This window comes from Phyllobates terribilis, unplaced genomic scaffold (genome assembly GCF_046119375.1).
Source record: "Phyllobates terribilis strain yellow unplaced genomic scaffold, ASM4611937v1 Scaffold_1__5_contigs__length_1240528914, whole genome shotgun sequence".
Taxonomy (NCBI): domain Eukaryota; kingdom Metazoa; phylum Chordata; class Amphibia; order Anura; family Dendrobatidae; genus Phyllobates; species Phyllobates terribilis.
This window is the reverse complement of record NW_027362761.1, coordinates 490,861,284-490,883,682: the sequence shown is the minus strand read 5'-3', so window position 1 is coordinate 490,883,682 and position 22,399 is coordinate 490,861,284. Positions and strand designations below refer to the sequence as shown.

Here is a 22,399-nt window from a genome sequence, read left to right as displayed (position 1 = left end):
AGAGGTGACATCCTGCATGGGACATTATATGAGGGGTGACATCCTGCATGGGGCATTATATGAGGGGTGACATCCTGCATGGGGCATTAAATAAGGCAAGACATCCTGCATGGGGCATTATAAGGGGGGTGACATCCTGCATGGGGCATTATGTGGGGGGAAAAGCCTGCATGGGGCATTATAAGGGGGGTGACATCCTGCATGGGGCATTATGTGGGGGGAACAGCCTGCATGGGACATTATAAGGGGGGTGACATCCTGCATGGGGCATTATAAGGGGGGTGACATCCTGCATGGGGCATTATTAGGGGGGTGACATCCTGCATGGGGCATTATAAGGGGGGTGACATCCTGCATGGGGCATTATAAGGGGGTGACATCCTGCATGGGGCATTATAATGGAAGGGAGAGGTGACATCCTGCATGGGGCATTGTGTGGGGGGAACAGCCTGCATGGGGCATTATGTGGGGGGAACAGCCTGTATGGCGCGTTATGTGGGGGCAACAGCCTGCATGGGGCATTATGTGGGAGAACAGACTGCATGGGGCATTATGTGAGGGGAACAGCCTGCATGGGGCATTATTTTGGGGCCAGTATTCTGTATGGAGCATTATAAGGGGGCCAGTATCCTGTGCAGAGCATAATATGGGGGCCAGTATCCTGCATGGAGAATTATTTGGGGGCCAGTATTCTGTATGGAGCATTATAAGGGGGCCAGTATCCTGTGCAGAGCATAATATGGGGGCCAGTATCCTGCATGGAGAATTATTTGGGGGCCAGTATTCTGTATGGAGCATTATAAGGGGGCCAGTATCCTGTGCAGAGCATAATATGGGGGCCAGTATCCTGCATGGAGAATTATTTGGGGGCCAGTATTCTGTATGGAGCATTATAAGGGGGCCAGTGTTCTGTACAGAGCGGAATATGGGGGTCAATATCCTGCATGGAGCATTATTTGGGGGCCAGTATTCTGTATGGAGCATTATAAGGGGGCCAGGATCCTGTACAGAGCGTAATATGGGGGCCAGTATCCTGCATGGAGCATTATTTGGGGGCCAGTATCCTGCATGGAGCATTATTTTGGGGCCAGTATTCTGTATGGAGCATTATAAGGGGGCCAGTATCCTGTACAGAGCATAATATGGGGGCCAGTATCCTGCATGGAGAATTATTTGGGGGTCAGTATTCCGTATGGAGCATTATAAGGGGGCCAGTGTTCTGTACAGAGCGTAATATGGGGGTCAGTATCCTGCATGGAGCATTATTTGGGGGCCAGTATTCTGTATGGAGCATAATAAGGGGGCCAGTATCCTGTACAGAGCATAATATGGGGGCCAGTATCCTGTATAGAGCATTTTATGGGGGCCATTATTCTGTATGGAGCGATTCACCGGTTTCTGAGCTGTTGTGGAATTTACAATATATATCGGTCATGTAATGTAAGAAGTGAAATCTTTGGCCTTGTACTATATATATATTTCACTGCTGTATCTTTGCATCATGAAGCGTGGTATGTGTTAAAGGGGTCCACAGAGACTCTTTCGCCCGGGGCCCACAAAAACCTGGAGCCGGCCCTGGGTTCGGCTGACATTAGTCTGATGTGTAAGGGGGCTTTAGACTGAAGAATTTATAGATGTGCCAAATTTATCAAACAGCATCAATAACTTTGATAAATTTGGTGGTTTTAAAACAGTCTATTCAAGTTTGTATTGTCTAAGGGCTCATTCACACCTCAGTATTTTGTTCATCAGTGTTTGTATTCCAAAAGCATCAGTGGAATTTACAGAGAGAAACTTTAATCAAAAGATTAACTCCTGTTCCGTATTTCGGAGACACTCTTGGTTGTGGCATAGAAATACTGGTAAAATACTGATCAAAAATACTCATGTGTGAATAAAGCCTAAAAGTAAGATATATGTAACAAATCAGCCCACTGACCATTACCTTATCTGCAATCCTGAAATCACAGCCAGCAGTAAGAAGCTTTTCCACCAAATCAATGTTCTTAAGTTCAGAAGCCAAATACAAAGGAGTCTGTTGCCTCTATATTTAACAGAAACAGAATGATATAATTTAAAAGAGAACTTCATCTAAACAAGACGATCATTACTGGAGAAAGGCATGGAGGGTTTCTTATGTGTGCCACTGCTGAAACAATTAGAATCAGTGAATCAAATAACCTAAAAGGGCAAAGCCTTCACTAGCAGGTTATAAAACTTAACATTTAATTCATATTGCTAAAAATAAATATTTCTAACATTCTGACATTTTTCTATTCATGCCATTGTCCCATTCCCTGATGAAGCCACGTATGCAGTGAAACATGTCGGGGGAATATGTGCTTGCTGTCTAAGTTTTATGTTCCTAATATTTGCCTAATATCTTTAGATGGTACCCCGGGGTGCCATCTATCATATCTATGATAAGTAATTGCTACCTATAATAATCTAAATACTATCAATCTCATCATAGGGCAACTATTTTTATTTTATATTCATACTATTCTAGAAATTATATATTGTGTATATAATGATTTGATATACCCTTCCCAAGTTAGCTTATCTCTCTAGGTTTTCTATAGTGTTCAATAATTGATGAAGGCTTCTTTCTTAAAAGGGGAGATCTACTAATAAATTGACCTTATTACAAGATTCTAAACTCAAAATCTTGTAAGACTTGAACTCACCACTGAAGATGTTGTGCTCTGTATAGCACTGGCTGCACAGAACTGTTTCTGTGAAACAAATTTACTCTTTGTTCTCTCACACTACTATTAATCCTAGATCTCCAAATTGGCAAAAACTATTGTTGGAGGAGCTTTGTTCAGGCTGAGCTGTGGCAGCATTGTTTGCATGGTGCAGCGAGCTGATGGTTGTTGCATTACTTAGAACAGTTGTTATAACAAATAAATTAGAAGGTTGAGCCACTTATGGCAAACTGTAAATCGCTTTATGAGGACCTGTCACATCTCTTGACACGTCTTAGTATTAAAGTTGTATCAAATTTGTATTACCCCTAATTCTAGAGCATCCTTTCTTAGAACTCTGTGCCGCACTATTCTCCTGTTACTCCCACTAGAAAAAAAAATAATTGACAGCTAAATGTCACTAGTTCAGGTGTGTCCAAGCACAATCTGCAAATTGCCTCTTCAGAGAGGAAGAGGACTTGAACACTAGTGCCACCTATTGGAAGCAGAAATCCTAAAAGTCAATATTGACCCTTTAACGAGCCTTGCCATATGAGTAAGGATGAAGGCAAGGCTTGTTATAGGGTCGATACTGATTTCTAGGATTGCTACTTGCAATAGGAGGCACTAGAGTTCAAGTCCTCTTCCTCCCTGAAGAGGCAATTTGCATATGTAATTTCCTAGAAGAGTATTGCATGACCTATAAGGGTAAGTTCCCATGATCAGTGTTTGTTAAGCCTTTCACATAGCTGAATTTTTGCATGAATCCCGCACATCAGTTCATTTGCATTTTTCTTTGCGTTTTTGTATGCATTTTTGCTAAATGCATTTTTGTCTCTATGTGCACAGATAAAGATATGGGGTAGTTAGATATGGGATAGATAGATAGATAGATAGATAGATAGATAGATAGATAGATAGATAGATAGATAGATAGATAGATATCCGTGAGATATATTATTAGTGTCTTGTGTGTAGTTTAATGTACTTGTATTAACCTAATAAATAATTTTAAAAAATGACATGAGGTCTTCCCCCCTATTTTTGATAACCAGCACAGGTAAAGCAGACGGCTGATATTATCAGGCTGGGAAGGTCCATGGATATTGGCCGCTTCCCAGCCTAAAAATACCAGCCCAAAGTTGCCCCAGAATTGGCGCATCACATTAGATGCACCAGTTTTGGCGCATTGTCCGGCTCTTTCATATTGCCCTGGTGCGGTGGCAATCGGGGTAATATTTTTTGGGGTTGATGTCAGCTGGCATAAACCACAAAAGTTAGTAATGGAGAGGAGTCCATCAGACGCCTCCATTACTAACCCAGTAAGTACAAAAATTTTAAAAAAAGACAGACAAAAACAGTTTATAGTAATAAAGACTCCCCACACTATCCCTTATTTTCCAATTTATTAAAACAAATGTTCTTTGATGTCTCCAGCGTCTCTGAATAGCAGTAAAGTACTGCCATTCACAGGCACTGTGTAGTGACGACAACTCTTAGCAGAGCTGCTGGCTCTCGTTTAGAGAAGCATTTAGGTAGCGGCTCTGATGAGAGTTGTTCTCACTACCCAGTGCCTGTGAATAGCTGCACTTTACTGCTATTCAGAGATGCTGGAGACATTGAGGATCATGGATTACGTCGGAGGAGCTTCGTGGGAACATTATTTTAAAATAAATTGGAGAACGATGAATAGTGTGGGGGGAGTCTTTATTAAAATGAAGGTTTTATTCTGTGTGAATGTTTTTGTCAAATAAAGTTGTTGTTTTTTCTGTGTGTGTGTTTTTATTTTTAATTATTACTGAGTTAGTAATGGGTGTGTCTCATAGACACCTCTCCATTACTAACCCCAGGGCTCAATGGGAGCTGTGATTCTTGACAAATCACAGTTGTCACCCACCCCAATTATTACCCCAATTGTCACCGCACCAGGGAGTCGGGAAGAGAAGAATGTGATGCGCCAATTCTGGGGTGGCTGCAGGCTTGTATTTTGGGGTTTAGATGGGCCCAATAACCAGGGACCTTCCCAGTCTGACAATATCAGCCCGCAGCTGTCTGCTTTACCTGGTTTGGTTATCTAAAATAGGGGGGATCCCACGTCATTTTTAAAAATTATTTATTTATTAATGTTTAGCTGCACTTTTTGGGTGTGTTTATGTTGCAAAAACGCACTTTAGAACGTATGTGGTTTTTTTAACTGTACATTTACCGCAACTAATGCAAGTATGCAAGGAGTTTATAGGTTTTCCCAGTGTTTGCGTGGGTTGCCTCCGGGTACTCCGGTATCCTCCCACACTCCAAAGACATACTGATAGGGAATTTAGATTGTGAGCCTCAATGGGGACAGCGCCCATAATGTCTGTGAAGCGCTATGGAAATAATGACGCTATATAACGAAGTAAAATAAATACAATAAATAAATGAATAAAAAATAAGTCTATAGGGCAATTCCACACAGAAGACTGAGCGTTCCTGCAAAAGAAATTGACATGCTGCGGCTTGGAAACCCGCACCGCAGGTAAGTTTACGCAGTGTTAAAAAGAAGCACAATGGGCATGAGATTTCAATTAATCCCATCCACTGTGCTTGTACTGTACAACGCAGCTTTTGGACGTAGAAAATATACGCTGTGTCCAAAACGCTTTTATTCCTGACTGTGGACACGCAGCCTAAGTTTCCTTACACTGGCATGTCGGGCATGTCACTCTCCACAAGGAAAGATTTTACCCCTTAGGGTATGTGCACACGATGCAGAAATGCTCAGGATTTTTTCCTGAGCGTTTCTGCATCTCCCTGGCAGGAAAAAACGCATGCGGATTGTACATGCATTTTCCTGCCAAGGACATGCGGATGTGAAGCGGTCTTCACTTTCATTTCCGCATGCGGGTTGACAAGCGCTTCCCAAGCGATTTTAGCATCACTTGGAAAGTGCTTGTCAACTTCACACTATATAAGTCCATGCAACCAGCATGGATTTATATAGTGTGTGAATGTCAAAAAATAAAAAAATAAATATATCCTTACCCTCCGATGGCCCCCGGTGTCCTGCTTCCCTCCGTCCCGGCTGCCGGCAGTGTAAGACTGAAGGACCTGACGTCAGCGTAGGTCCTGCATTCAACCGCGAAGTGCCCGGGAAGCCAGGAGGACGCAGCGCGGGACGCCGGAAGGTAAGTATATATATATTTTTTATTTTATTCTTTTTTTTTTAATGGTACCTGGGTCTGGATGAGAGTCCTCTCATCCAGACCCGGGTACCATCCACACATTAGAACGCATGGAATGCGCATCTACATATACAGTGATGCGGATTCCATGCGTTCTAATGCAATTCAATGGCGGCGAAAAAGCAGCGTTTCCGCAAAATTAATGGACATACTGTGGATTTTTGATCACAGCGTTTACGCTGCGGAAAAATCCGCATCATGGGCACAGCACATGCGGATTTCCATTGGGGAACATTGCTGCCCTTCTACCATGCATTTTTAATGCGTTTCCGCGGCGTTTCCGCAGCTGCAGAAACGCCACGGAAACGCATTAAAAACACATCGTGTGCACACAGCCTTAGACTTATGTAGCATCCCGAGGGCTCGGCTGCTACAGGGGTATTGCACCTCAAACCAGAGGTGTGGTATTCCACTCCCGGGTAAGGATGGAGTGTGGACCAGGACTCGGTAGGCTGCATGCACCACACACACCCCATTTCCGAGGGACAGCTCAACGGTGCTCCCACTAGACAGAAGTGCAGGCACGACAGCATCTGTCCCTGGCTGGAGTGGGGCGGGGGGGTGGAATACCCAGTGGTGTAGGAGCAGATAGGGGTGGGTCTCTGGGCATAGGTAGGAGCCCATTGGTTGCTAGTCACCTGGGCTCGGGTGTTAGAAGGAGGTATATAAGGTGGGCACCATCTTAGGAGTGAGTTCAGTCCAGCCAGTTCAGAGAGGAGGAGAAGAAGACAGGAGCTCAGCCAGAGAGGGCTGACAGGGAGCTGTGGCTCAGTCTGGGCCCAGCTCCAGAGGCAGGCCTGGAGTGGAGGCCAGAAACAGCAGAAAGAGAGAGGAGAAGGAATGGAAAGGAAAGTAAGAAAGGAACTGGAACAGAGGAGAAAGGAAGCAAGGAACACAGAGAAAGGCCCAGAGACACGAGGACCGAAGGAACCCCATATGCCCAGAGGAGATACAGGGTGAAGGGTTGGCAGAAAAGGGTACCGGAACCCAAATTGGTGGAGGCAACAGATTCCTCAGCCAAAGACCGGAGGTTGTTACCACATCTTGGTGCGACCCCTCACTACATCCACCAGAAAGGCATACCGTATAGGGTCAGGGAAACCGGGAGAGGTTTCGCCAACAGAAGGCCCGAGGAAGCTGGACAAAGGTGGGTCACTGGTGGGGACGGCCAGAGAAAGGTAGAGAAGAGAGCTCTGAACCACACTCTGGAATTACCTGGGAGTTGACCGAGTCCCTTGCCTGGTGGACGCAGCACGGCTCGGGCAATCATCGCCTGCAGCATTGACATGAACAACAACTGTGAGTAAAGCATTGAAAACTGCAACCGCACGTCTCTGTGGTTCCTCGCCGCACCAGCACCATTAGCACTGGGACGCTCACACCATCACTCCCATCATCTGTCACATGAGCTGCCCTGAGGCAATACTTCTCCCGTGGGGAGTTATCCCATACTCAGCTGCGCAAACAACATCAGCCTCAGCGGTCTGCAGCGCGGCGGCGGTCCCCACTGACCGCAATCCACGGGTGGCGTAGTCGGACATTTGCTATACATTAAGACTGCCACTGGTTTGACCACCCTGGGCACGGACCGGGTCACTGCCACACGGTGACTACAACCCCCAGCATTCTACAACAGGTCCGATTCCGGGTTCCCCTGCACAACACAGGCCCAGGGGGCACGTCACTTACACAGTCTGACACTGTCCAACCAGTGCAGCTATTTTCAGATTATGAAGGGACACAGCCTATTGATAAGGAAAATGAGAACACCCAGTTGAGTTTATCTTATATTTCTAGGAGTTATAGCCGAGGAATAAGGAATGCTAAGTCACAGAGAAAGCAGAATTATTACAAAAAAAAAGATATATCAGGAGAGGTGACTTTTGCTTGCAATCTTTATCCCGCTGAAGAAGACCTCTAAAATTAAAAATGACACTATATTGCAACAAGTACTGAGTTAAAAATATGTTGGTATTTGCTTATACAGCTCCTGTGAAGACCTGTGTGTCTCCATGGTTACAGACTGCAAACAAATGTTTAGTGTAGTCTGATCATCTTCTATCTACACCCTCTTCTTTCTAACGTACAGACAGTAAAATAACTGTAGGATCCGACTTTACCAAGGAACACCATAAATCAAAGTTTTAAGAAAAGATGGTCCAGAATATTAATATCAAAAGAAAGGTAAGTGTTTACAAAAGTAGACATGTCAGGGGAGCAGACAGGCCCTCTTTATGTATAACAATTAGAATTTATCTATCTAGTGTAATTTAGAAAACTAAAGCCAATTGATAAGGATTCTAAACATGAACAACACATGTTAACCTGGATGAGAGAATACTTACCACATTGATGGCGTTAATGTCATATCCACTCTCCATGAGAACATCTACAATATCCATATGATCATTGAGAATGGCTAAATGGATGGGGGTATTCTTATCCTGAAAGTGCAAATAACACACAGATAGATGAAGTCAATCATACCTTTCTAAAGACCACCATTTTTTAAACCACTTCCGATTCGCACTATATTTTGCCAGGATACAACTTTAATTCCCTTTTCTCCCATGCATTCTGCCCACCTATATGAGAGGGCCACGCCTCATTTTTTAACTTCAATTTGGGGTGGTTATCTCAAGGAGGTTTAACTTATTTGTCTTCAGAAGTAATTCAGAGTGAGACACCATAGAATTCCTCAAATCAGCAAGAAAAGTTGCTTTGTTGGGGCAAAATGAGCTTTCCATTGCCTTTGGCTAATTTTGTCATTCACTTCAATATTCCATGAAGTGTAGCTGTATCTAAGCCTCCTATTGATCTGAAGGGAAGAAATGTACAGAAAACACAAGGATGTTAAATGTTGGAGGAATGTGCAAAGGAACTATTTAGTGACGATACAAGGACAACATGAAGATTACGGTGTAGATATGAATCCCCTGTTATAATGTTGTTATAATTAATATTTACTTTAAAGACATATTCCCATCTTAAACATGTATGGCCAAATATGCCTATGTTAAGAGGGTCTAATCTCTTGGACTTGCATCTTTTTCTAGAACAGGAGTCCTCCCAACCTCCCAAAGAATAAGCAGTTGGCTACTCATTTGTTACTCTATTTATTCACTTATATGGGGGTCAAGGAAGTAGCCAGGCATAGCTCAGTATATTTATGAAAGGCTGTGACTAGTATTACCATTTAGCACATCTTCATCCCACTAAAGTAATGTAGCACTCAGTGGAACATAGGGGTGCCTTTAAATAGCTGATCGAAAGGGTGCAGAGACTAGAAGATCAATTAATCAAAATTCACGCTAGGCTAGAAGAGGTGCCGAATTCATTAAGAGGCGCATGCCACTTAATGAATTCAGCACTCCTCCTGAGTGGTAAGTACCTCCATGCTCTATGTCAAAAATGCTACTCGAGTCAGGGAATGGTGTAGCATTTTGAGCATAAAAACCTGCACCACTTTAAATCAATTTGACATGCAGGCATGGCCATGCCCCACCCATGCTTCTTGCCAGCTACGCTCATTTCGGCAGAGCTGATCCAATGTTGCATGACATCTCAAAAAGTTGTAAACTTTTGGGGCAATTCTGCGTTTTGTGGCATAAAGTCTATCCAGACCAAGAATCCAGGAAATTATAAATTATCTTGTATCAAATTCTGGAATACAACTAATAAATGAAAAATGTCAAAAAAGTGCTAAATAAATAAATACATATACATAGTTACAATTCCGATATAAACACGAATACTAATAGTTACTTACATTGGGATTTGGAGTCATATCAAAGTTGTTTTTAAGGAGAAAGTTGACCAGGGATAAGTAACCTTTCTCTGTAGCTAAATGTAAAGCCGTGTATCCTTCCTAAAGATGAATTAGATTGTAAAGATCAAGTACATTTTAATGAAAAAGTATTATATTACACATTAGATTGGTATGAAAATTAAATATATGCCTAGAATATAGTATAATATAATGTACATCTGCAATCGGGGCCCAAGTCTATGAGCCAGGCTACTAAAAGAGAGCTAAAACAGTAGCCCAAATTCTGCTGGAAGTTGGCCATGTTTGTGTTTTGTCTTGTGAGATTGCAGGAAAATTATGGAATTTTTTTTCTACTGCCAGGTCCAGATTTGTTTTGAGTTAAATAAAATATATGGAGAAAAAAAGCTACAAATGCAGCTGTGCAAAAAAAAGTTCTACGCGTATGCTTTATACACTCTGGGCCGAAAATGTTGGCACCCTTGAAATTGTTTTGTTATACACATTTTTATTTCCTTTGTGTGTATTGTAACAGCACAAAAAAACTGAAAAAAGGCAAATTGGACATAACTTCACACAAAACCCCAAAAATGGGCCAGACACAATTATTGGCACCCTCAATTAATAATTGGTTGCACACCCTTTGGAATACATAACTGCAATCAATCGCTTATTATAACCATCAACCAGCTTCTTACACCTCTCAACTGGAATTTTGGACCACTCTTCTTTTGCAAACTGCTCCATGTCTCTCATATTTGAAGGGTGCCTTCTCCCAACAGCAACTTCCACTGGTGTTCAATGGGATTTAGATCCGGACTCATTGATGGCCATATCAGAACTCTCCAGCACTTTGTTTCCATCCATTTCTGGGTGCTTGTTGAAGTATGTTTAGGGTCAATGTCCTGCTGGAAGACTCATGACCTAGGATGCAAATCCAGCTTTCTGACACTGGGCACTACATTGCGTCCCAAAATCCTGTGCTAATCTTCAGGTTTCATGATGCCTTCCACACAAACAAGGCACACAGTGCCAGAGGCAGCAAAACAACCCCAAAAGATCTTTCAAGCTCCACCATATTTGACTGAAGGTTCTGTGTTCTTTTCTTTGTAGGCCTTATTCTATTTTCAGTAAACTGTAGAATGATATGCTTTACCAAAAAGCTCTATCTTGGTCTCATCTATCCACAAGACGCTTTTCCACAAGGATTTTGGCTTACTGACGTACATTTTAGCAACCTTTCATCAATTTTTCTCTGCTGTCCATGTCCAGGGAGATTAGTTACAGTGCCATGGGTTGTACATTTTTTGATTATGTTGCGCACCATGGACAAAGGAACATCAAGATCTCTGGAGATGGACTTGTAACCTTGAGATTGTTGAACAGCACATCCACATTGAACTTTCCTCCCGCCTCTCATCCAACATAACCCCGTATCTACAAAAATGTTAGTGCATGCCTTCATCATCTCCTGCCTCAACTGCTGCATTATCCTCTGATCAACTAACAGTCTCACACCTCTCCACTCCATCTTTAAAGGGAATCTGTCAGCACAGAATGACTGTTCAAACCAAGTACAGGCGCTCGGTGTTTAATGGTGGAGTTAATCATTTAGATAAACCTTCCCACCTGCTTGGTTTCCATCTATCTCCACCCTTCTCTGGCTCTATGAAGCCAGAGCTGTCAGTCAAAGAAGAGGGAGGTGGAGAGAGAGAGAAAACTAGCAGGAGGGAAGGTTTATTTAAATGATTGGCCAGAGCATGATGCACCGAGCGGCGGGACATACAAGTAGTTCTCACTAAATTAGAATAAATTAGACTCCATATAATATATGAGTTTCACTTTTTGTATTGAAGAACTGAAATAAATTAACTTCTTGATGATATTCTAATTTAGTGGGAAGCACTTGTAGTTTGAGAAGTCATTCTGTGCTGATAGAGTCGGTCCGATTAATATAGAGTCCGATGCCCGATTAATCCACCTCTCCCCTCGCTACTCCTCTGCTTCTCCCAATCCCTTCACTGACTTCAAATTCTCCACTCAATCCAGTTTAAACTAACAATGACTTACAGGACTGTCCATTATCTGTCTCCTGCATACATCTCCAAACAGACCTACCGATACTTCCCCACACGTAATCTCCAGTACTCACAAGACCCCTTTCCCTCCTTTGCTATCGTGCATTCCTCACCCAATCACCTCCAAGATTTTTCCCAAACATTCCTCATACTCTGAAATTTAGTGCTCAGCACGTCCACTTGTCCCCCACATTTGGAAACTTCAAACGCAACCTGAAAACTCACCTCTTCAGGAAAGCCCATGCCTGCAATAACCCCGCTGTCACCTTACTACCAATAGAGCTGCTGCAACCCCCCACGGCTTATTGTTTCCTTACCCATTGCCCTGTAGATTGTAAGCCATGAGGGCAGGGTTCTCTCCCCTCCTGTACCCATCGTTCAGTTTACTTCATTTTATGTATGTAATATGTATGTAAACCCTTTTTACATGTACAGCACCATGGAATTAATGGTGCTTTAAAAATAATAATACTGACACTTTGTCAGAAAGTGGACGCAGCTCTGCAATGGAGGCATCCCCCACAATATGTCAGGCTGACCGGCATTGTGAATGGAAATACTCATTGGAATGATTTTCATGCTGTGGCCACTGAAAGGGAAATTTCTGCCTGACTGCAACTTCCTCCGGTAACGTCACCGGTTTGCCGAACCCTTTGCAATCAGCTGATTGTGGCGTTTACTTCATTTGAAAAATGAAGTAAAAAAAAAAAGGAGCGTAACAAGTTTTTGAAGCCGCTCAAAAAAACACGTTTGTATTGTGAATAACTACAGTTTTTATCATACAGTTTTGAACAGATAAAAAAAAACCTAGGAAGCATAAAAGTTGCACTTGTTTGTTCCTGGACCTAGAGCCTCTGACCAATGGTCTCCAATCTGTAGGTCTCCTCCAGCTATTACAAAACTACAACCAGCAGGAAAGTTGGAGTTTTGCAACTGATGAGGAGCAATAAATTGGAGAATCCTACTCTATAAATATACAAATCTAGAACCTTTATGAAGCCTTTTGAGCCAAAACATTGTGATCTGTTTGATCAATAAAACCCATTGATACATGACTTTCTTTAATGTTTTCAATCTACTTAGCACCATAATTTCTCAATAAATAGAAATACAATAAAAATGAAATACATACACGGTTCATAGTGTCGATATCGCTTCCATCTTCCAGTAATAGATAAGCACAAGCCTGATGTCCTTCTTCAACGGCCAAGTAAAATGGCGTGGCCCCTGACTAGTGAATAATCCAATAATTATAATAATTATTAAGAAGGCAGAACTGTGTATTCACATATTATTATTACAGCTTATCATGAGGGTTGTCAGTGCCGGACTGAGGTGCTGGGGCCCACCAGTAATACTGACTCTGGGGCCACTATTCAGCTACATCGAAATATTACATTGCATTCATTCATAACTTTCCCTCTGCTTCTACATAATAATATACTGGGTAGTTTGTTAATTGAATGATGAGATGATGCTCTTATCTGTACATAGAGAATTAAGTGTGTTGCACAAACTACTGCTCATATAAAGGATGGGGGTCAACTCCGACACAGGGGTCTACCGGAGGATCTTTCTGGAGTTGATCCCTATGTTCTGCATGTTGTAGTTCTCTTTATTTTGGATTTTAGGCAGGAGTAGTAATTGATACTTCTTATTATTGCTCAAATATATTCGTGCGCACACATCCAACCATACACTGCTGTTTGCACACTATACGGACAAAACTATTGAGACGCCTGCACATTACACCTACAGGAGCTTTATAACATCCAATTCTACGTAAACATTAATATGGAGTTGATTCCTTCTTTGCAATTATAACAGCTTCCACTTTTCTGGAAAGACTTTCTATAAGGGCTCACTCACCAGCTTATAACATGGCTGAGTGCTATCTGATGTTTTATCGGACAGCATTAGGACCAATGTTATACTATGGGGCAGTGCAGATCTGCGAGTAGCTCCAGAATTTGGATCATGCACCCATTCAAGTCTATGGGTGTATGTAAAATATCGAACTGCACTCAGATGTCATCCAAGTACAGTCCAATGTACGCGCACAGAGACAATGGAGAAGATGGAGAAATTAAGTTCTCCATCTTCTCCACACCTGTGCTGCAATTCTCTCATGAAAGAGAATCGGAAATACAGTAGGGTGACATTCGGATCAATCTCTGACAGAGTTTGATCCGAGTGTCATTAGCATAATCAGCCCTATTCTCTCGCACAAGAGAACATATGCTCGTGTGACCCAAGCCTAAGAATTTGGAGGTAACTGTGGGAATTTTTGCCCATTCATCCAAAGACCATTTGTTTGTAAGGTCAGACGCTGATGTTGGAGGAGTGCGGTTTAATAAAGTATAATTAGCCTTACTCATGATTATATTATTATGTGATGAGGCTATGTTTGAGTGCCAAAAGAACCCTAATTAACACTTTGTATCCCATATGGAATTGCTATGCATGAAAAGGCTTGGATAGAGCCGAAAAGCGGCATTTTCTGTCTTATTTGATGCTTTGATGGAATAAACTTTGAAAATTGCTTCTACAATGTGAGTGCTGGTCTTCACACCATTGCTTTATAATGGAACGCCTCCCTTCGATACGAGAACCACAACTTTATGAATGATGACTGAATTTTTCTTTGTGCCTTGGCATTGTGCTTGGTGATATAAGGTTTGATTGCAGCTGCTGGGCCATGGAAACCCAGGCCATGAAGCTGATAGAGCACAGTGTTTATGCTGATGTTAATAGCAGAGGAGGTTCGGACTCTGCGGTTATGGAGTCAGCAGAGTGTAGGCTACTTTTGCACTATGCACCTCAGCACTCGGTGACCCCAATCTATAACCGTACATGATCTTTACTTCCTATTAGTGTTGAGCGAGTATGTTCTATTAACCCTTTCGCCAAGTACGCTCGGGCCGAGCTCCGAGTATTTATAGCTGCTCGGTGATAAGGTTAAATCGCTCCCGTGTGCATGATTTGTGACTGTTTGACAGCTTTATTACATGTGAGGAATGTCTATTTCTTACACATTCCTCACATGTAATAAAACTGTCAAACAGTTGCAAATCACGCACACGGGAGCGATTCAACCATATCACCGAGCAGCTGTAAATACTCAGAGCTCGGCCCGCGCATACTCGGACAGAACATACTCGCTCAACACTACTTCCTATGTGAGTTTCTTCATCTTTTCCATAATAATACTCACAGGTGATTATTGAATATTTAGGAGGGAAGAAATTTCCCAAACTGACTTGTTACGTCCTATTACAGGACCACACTGGTATCAATGAGCGCTATAGACGACCCATTCTGTCACAGATACTAGTAAAGGCAGACGACATGGCGAGGGTCCGGAAATTATACACTATGGTAATGGACCTGAATGAAAAAACTAAACTCAATGATAAAGATGTGTCCCACTACTTATGTCCATCCATGTAGTGTATGTTATTAGGGCTATCCTTCTTCAGTTTTATGTAATCTTTTATTGCTTTGATTTCTGATTTTCATCTAAAGTAGAAACAAACTGATATGGTATACATATGTGCAATCACTATATACAAGGTCATTAGATTAATAATAATTGAGGGGTAACTTTTTTTCTTGAACATTTGAACATTTTATTGTACAGTTTGGACCGGATAAAAAAACACTAGGAAACATAAAAGTTGCACTTGTTTGTTCCTGGACCTAGAGCCTCTGACCAATGGTCTCCATTCTGAAGGTCTCCTCCAACTATTATAAAACTACAACCAGCAGGAAAGTTGGACTTTTGCAACCGCTGAACAATCAGTTGGAGAATCCACTATATAAATATACAAATCCAGAACCTTTATAAAACTCATGAAGCTTTATGAAGTGCTCATTCTGCAGGCCAAATCTTTCCAAACTCCCCCACAAAAATGTAAGGTCAACTGGGCCAATCATGCATGTGTCCTCCATGGGGAGAGGAGAGTACAGTAAGTTGCTGCCAGACACTTCCAGAGTCTGTGACGCACCCCTGGGCCTGTGTCGCGCAGCGTTGCGCACGCGGGAGCTTACCCGGAGCCGGATCTGTTGAGGGTTGTAGTCTCGTGGCGGTGACCCGGTCCGTGCCCAGGGAGTCAGACTAAGTGGCGCTGTATCAGCGGTAGATGTAGGATGACTACGCCACCCGTTGAATGCAGCTATGGAGCTGCCGCTGCAGGGCAGACCGCTGAGGCCGGTGGTAGGATAGTGCAGCGTAGATGGTATAACCCCCAACGGGAGGGGTATGGCCTCAGGGCAGCCGACGTGGATGATGGGGGTAGCAGGAACCACTCAGAGACGATGCGGTGTAGTTCAGGGTCTTTACTGGTGACAAAGATAGACCCTCCCGGAGTACTGGCTAGCGGTTGGGGCCTGGTCAGTCCTTGAGCAGATGGGATCTCCCCTGGCCAGGCGGAGTTGTAGGCCTCCCAAACTAACGATACTCTTCTGGCTACCTTGCTAGAAGCGAGTATAAGTAGCCCACGTCCCTGAGTGTACCGTGTGGTGCTCACCCGTATGGCCGGTGACTCGGGGCCTTCTAGTAGCTTCCGCTCCACGACGGCGGTGCTGGTCCCATGCGTGTGACCGTGCCTTCGGGTTTCTTGGCCAGAGGACCTGAAATCCCCTGCCTGACGGACTCTGCTGCTGGGTAGGAGTTAGTCCCCACAGCCTCGGACTCCGGGTCCGGTAAGAAATCTTCTCAGTCAGGGCGAGCTCTGCAGCTGCCAGCCCCTGACTCTTTGTAACACTGCTCCCACAGAGCTCCTGTTGTTTCTTCCTATGCTGCTTCTCTTCTCTACTTCTGGCATGGCCCAGGAGCTGGGCCCAGCCGGAGCCACAGCTCCCTGTCAGCCCTCCTGGCTGCACTCTCCCTCTGAACTCTCTAACCCTGCCTCAGCCCCAGGTTTATACAGGGGAAGTTCTTCCCCTCCCAGGACTGGGCAGGAGGTGTGGCATGCACAGGATCCCTGACCAAGAGACCTCCCACCTGCTCTCAGACATAACATTGCTTGTTACTGTGGAAACCAGACCCCTGGGGTGCCACATTCCCCCCTAGTGAAATTTAGTACTCCGGGACTAAACATATTTTTTTGTAAAACATAACAAGTAAAAACAGAAACAGTACAATAAAGAAAACACATAAAGATGGTTACGGCGTGTCCGCAACCGGGTGCAGTCTTTGAAGGAAACAAAGGTGTCCATTTCACCAAAACAGGGAGACGTAACCAGGTAGGGGTCTGTCCTGCCCCGAGTCCTTAACAGTCTTTTAGTCCATCCTGGGTTACGCTCCACTAACTGTACAAAGGATTCCCGGTAAATCCACCAAGGACTCCTATAAATTACTAGAAACACATAATTATTTACAGGATATGGCCGCTCTCAGTCCTCGGCCAGTGGGGATAAGGATTGGCTGCTCACAGTCCTCAGCCTGGTAAGGGATAGGGACACACGGGGAACAATTCACTAATCCCAACGGGGACCATATTTTAATTAGCAGCAGTCCTTATACCCTAACGGGTAACTATGTACAGCTCTTTATTCACGCTACTTCCCTTCAGTAGCTATGTCCTCTTTGTGCTCCCTCCTGAGGGTAGTCCTCAGACCCGTCCGGGTCCTCTTGGCTTTCCTCGTATTGGTAGTACTGCAGCTCCTCCTCGGTTAGCTGGGTTAGTATCTCTGCGACAGTCCTCCTCCCAGGTGGCCAGGGCTTTACCTCCCTTTGGGCTGCCCCGGTTAATTGGGCCACCAGGATGCTCACTTTTTGCTCCTCTGTGAGGGGGTACACCTGGAAGAGGCTATCCAGCTTTTCTCTAAAGTCATGCAGGGTATGTGACTCCCCTGAGTACTGGGGTAGCCAAGCTGCTCCCGGGATATAGGGCATGGTGAAGGGCATAACTGCAGCAGCGGTGGCGCTGGCGGGGGTTGAAGCGGTGAAGCTCTCCTCCGTATCCGGCATCCTTCTCCCCCCTAGTGGACCGTGGCCTACCTTGCGATGATCCTCTTCCGTAGGCCGCGGCTCCGCAGTGAATCGTCAGGGTTGAGGACCTTCCGTCGCGCTCCTGTGACGTCGGTGTCTGCTGGGCTCCTTCCAGGACCTTACGCGACGTCTGGACGTGAGGCGGGGCTTCAGTTCTCGCGCGCTTTTGGAGTCCACGCCCCTCTTCTTCCCGCGCGGCGTCTTCAAGATGGCGTCCAACGGCGGGAAAACTCCACAGAAGGCGGGAAGAAGGCTGAAAATGGCGCCGGATGGCGGGAATCTTCACCGATGGCGGGAAGAAGGCTGAAGATTGCGCCGGATGGCGGGAATCTTCACCACTGGTAAGTTTGAACAGTCTTTTTCAGGCACGCAGTACCCGGTGGTTGCGGGCACGAAATCCTGCCGACTACGCCAAAAGTTGACGCACCCCTGGGCCTGTGTCGCGCAGCGTTGCGCACGTGGGAGCTTACCCGGAGCCGGATCTGTTGAGGGTTGTAGTCTCGTGGCGGTGACCCGGTCCGTGCCCAGGGAGTCAGACTAAGTGGCGCTGTATCAGCGGTAGATGTAGGATGACTACGCCACCCGTTGAATGCAGCTATGGAGCTGCCGCTGCAGGGCAGACCGCTGAGGCCGGTGGTAGGATAGTGCAGCGTAGATGGTATAACCCCCAACGGGAGGGGTATGGCCTCAGGGCAGCCGACGTGGATGATGGGGGTAGCAGGAACCACTCAGAGACGATGCGGTGTAGTTCAGGGTCTTTACTGGTGACAAAGATAGACCCTCCCGGAGTACTGGCTAGCGGTTGGGGCCTGGTCAGTCCTTGAGCAGATGGGATCTCCCCTGGCCAGGCGGAGTTGTAGGCCTCCCAAACTAACGATACTCTTCTGGCTACCTTGCTAGAAGCGAGTATAAGTAGCCCACGTCCCTGAGTGTACCGTGTGGTGCTCACCCGTATGGCCGGTGACTCGGGGCCTTCTAGTAGCTTCCGCTCCACGACGGCGGTGCTGGTCCCATGCGTGTGACCGTGCCTTCGGGTTTCTTGGCCAGAGGACCTGAAATCCCCTGCCTGACGGATTCTGCTGCTGGGTAGGAGTTAGTCCCCATAGCCTCGGACTCCGGGTCCGGTAAGAAATCTTCTCAGTCAGGGCGAGCTCTGCAGCTGCCAGCCCCTGACTCTTTGTAACACTGCTCCCACAGAGCTCCTGTTGTTTCTTCCTATGCTGCTTCTCTTCTCTACTTCTGGCATGGCCCAGGAGCTGGGCCCAGCCGGAGCCACAGCTCCCTGTCAGCCCTCCTGGCTGCACTCTCCCTCTGAACTCTCTAACCCTGCCTCAGCCCCAGGTTTATACAGGGGAAGTTCTTCCCCTCCCAGGACTGGACAGGAGGTGTGGCATGCACAGGATCCCTGACCAAGAGACCTCCCACCTGCTCTCAGACATAACATTGCTTGTTACTGTGGAAACCAGACCCCTGGGGTGCCACATCTGCTTATCTCCAGGATTAGACATTTACATTCAACACGCACAGACCTTCTGTCTCCACACACATTAGATCAATGTCTCCACACACATTAGATCATCAACCGGTCTTGTCAACATTAATCCATTGTGTATGGAGGCATTAAAGCACTAGCACAACCGGAACTTTTCAGATGTTTGGGAATTTTAATCTATATATATATATATATACAGTACAGACCAAAAGTTTGGACACACCTTCTCATTTAAAGATTTTTCTGTATTTTCATGACTATAAAAATTGTACATTCACACTGAAGGCATCAAAACTATGAATTAACACATGTGGAATTATATACTTAACAAAAAAGTGTGAAACAACTGAAAATATGTCTTATATTCTAGGTTCTTCAAAGTAGCCATCTTTTGCTTTGATGACTGCTTTGCACACTCTTGGCATTCTCTTGATGAGCTTTGTACTTTGTACAGAACAAAGTATTCAATGAGAATATTTCATTCATTCAGATCTAGGATGTGTTATTTGAGTGTTCCCTTTATTTTTTTGAGCAGTGTATACATATATATATATATATATATATATATATATATATATATACACATACAGTATATATATGGTATGGGAAAGAAGTATCATATGTCCTGTAAAAATGGTATGAATAACCTATATAGTCTGATAACAGCTATATAATTAAAACCATGTGCACACAATACTACATAGATATAAATACATAATAAAAATCTTTATTTTTATATAGCATTAACATAATCCGCAGCGCTTTACATACATTATCATCGCTGTCCCCATTGGGGCTCACAATCTAGATTCCCTATCAGTATGTCTTTGGAGTGTGGGAGGAAACTGGAGAACCCGGAGGAAACCCACACAAACACGGGGAGAACATACAAACTCCTTGCAGATGTTGTCCCTGGTGCGATTTGAACCCAGGACCCCAGTGTTGCAAGGCTGCAGTGCTAACCACTGAGCCACTGTGCTGCCCATATACATAATCCAAAATTATATTTTGTTCTAAACCTAAAAGACATCCAGTCATAAGAGAGTTTATATATAAAGTGTTTGACTAAATGTGTGAATCGTTTTACTTGCGCACTTATGTTGTATTTAATAGCAGGACTATATGGTATAATAGCTTCAGAAACCAAATTTCTAATATACTTTCTGTATTAATTCCTCATGGAGGAGAAGTAGTGTAAGGGTGGTGGACTGGACTGTTGCATTCCTACCCTTGAAGACACCAATCGCGTCATGTGTATTGTGTAATGTGTATTATGTCATGCGTCTTTGTATATATCGTGTCATGTAATATAAAGGTAATGCGTAATGTTAGTAGTGTACAGTGTAGAATGTATAAGGTAGGTAGTATTAGATAGTTGACTGTAGTTTAGGAAATGACGTTAGGGTAAGATAGGAAAAAGTTAATGCTTGGGACTAGCTCATAGTAGGATAAGCTTAGTGTTAGGGAAGGAGACTGTTTCCTGGTAGTTAGTCAGTTGTAGTTGGAGTTAAAGTGCGAGTAGGAGGGGCAGAGTGAGCAGAGCTGCTTTAAGGGTGAACCGGGGTGAGAGGAGACTAAGGACAGGGGAATAGCGAGATCCTGAAGTAACGGACGAGACAGAGTAGCCTTTTAAGGAAAGGGGGCCTTAGTTAAGACGACGAGTCACAAGAATCTCTGAGCTTTCAAATTCTGAAGGTAACGGACCTAAACAGGACTGAGTTTGTGGGACTAGTAAGGGTCCAGTGCGCCAGTAGTGGAAGAAATAGGACATGGAACTGCTGAGTGAGTTGAGAGACTTGCTGATCCGGACTGTGGCCTAGAAGCTGGGTTGTGACGAAGTAGGGCGAAAGAGTGTGCTTTACCGGCCATGTAGTAGACTACAGAGGAAGGATACTGTGTAAATGAAAACACTTTGTACTGTAAAGGAAACACCCATAAGACTTTGTACCCGCTATCCTTTGATCTTAAACCTTACTAAGTTACTGTTCAGTAAAGGCTTTATTTTTGAACTGGAGTCTCCTTTATTGAACTTTATTGAACTTATGGTCCTGGTGTCAGAGGTGACAAACAGTCACCCTGCAGTGGTCTGCAGGAGATCTCCACATTTGGCAATGCAGACAGCTGCTTAGATAGGAGGCTGTATTTAAGACCCAGCAACTACTTCCCTTTAGTCTAGGTGTATATATACCTGGTGTGTCTAGGTGGGCATCGCCGGTTATATTCATTCCTACTTGGAACTTGGCTGAAGTAGCATCACATCCTCTTTGGAGTCTTGAGGCTGTGTGCCCTGTTGGAATTTCTTCTAAAGCTAAGTTGTAATTCCCCTGTGTTGTTTTCCCCTTTTGTCTTTAGAGTGCTAGTGGAGGTTGACTAGTGCTCATCTCCTTCCACCCCCAGTTGTAGCCTTTCGCCAGGGATAGTATGGCAAGGCACGTGATCGGCGACAGCTGTGGAGGCTGTATAGGGATGGTAGAGGAAGACATGGTGACGCTAGTCCAGTTTAGGAAGTCACCACTTCCCCTTTCCCTAGTGTCTGGGCTCCCTTTACCTTTCCCTCCTGTATTGCACCCACTCCTGGCATGACACCTGGCCAGCCAACACCACCGGCTACAGGCAGCCTGTACGGGCGTAAGGCCCTCACAGAACGAGTACCTACACCCCACCAGGACCTACACTTTCATATAGCTAGTCGGGGCATAAAAAGAGGAGACGAGTGCCTCACCGCGGCTGCCATCCCACACCATGGTACAGTAGCAAGGGAAGATCTTTAGAAATGGAAATATATTTTTTAACAGTACACACATTAATGCCTACTGTTGGCATATTTTTTAACAGTGGGCACATTAATGGATTTTCAAGATTCACTGTAGTCTCAAAAGCTCCCTTGGGGTATGTGCATGCAACTTCTTTTTGCTAAGATTTTTGAGCAGAAATGGAGATGAAACTCCAACTTTTTATAGAGGATTTGGAGAGTTTCCACTCAGTTTCTGCTTGAAAAACTCCTAATAAAACCTCTATGTGCATATACCCTTAAAGGGAACCTGTCATGTCGGATAAGGCTTTTAACTTGCAGATATTGGGTTAATCTGCAGGTTAATAGCATTAGAAAGAGTGGCTCCCGGGAGAAAATCAACTTTTTTCCTCCCTGTAGCCTTTTTCA

General features: G+C 44.4%; 1 protein-coding gene across 5 annotated transcripts in view; it reads right to left on the bottom strand.

Moving 5' to 3' along the window:
* ANKDD1B (ankyrin repeat and death domain containing 1B) overlaps nt 1–22,399 on the bottom strand; it is a 142,589-nt gene that overhangs the window by 56,261 nt on the left and 63,929 nt on the right. For 4 of the 5 annotated variants that reach the window (XR_012320203.1, XM_073680089.1, XM_073680058.1 and 1 more), the window contains exons 8-11: nt 12,885–12,979; nt 9,678–9,776; nt 8,254–8,352; nt 1,946–2,044 (exon numbers count right to left, since the gene is read on the bottom strand). Coding sequence is in view for 4 of the 5 variants with exons in the window: in XM_073680089.1 (XP_073536190.1) it covers nt 1,946–2,044; nt 8,254–8,352; nt 9,678–9,776; nt 12,885–12,979 (392 nt within the window). In the remaining variant the exon portion in view is untranslated. Of the gene's footprint in view, nt 1–1,945; nt 2,045–8,253; nt 8,353–9,677; nt 9,777–12,884; nt 12,984–22,399 lie in introns of all 5 variants that reach the window. The other variant, XM_073680081.1, reaches the window with a different exon arrangement.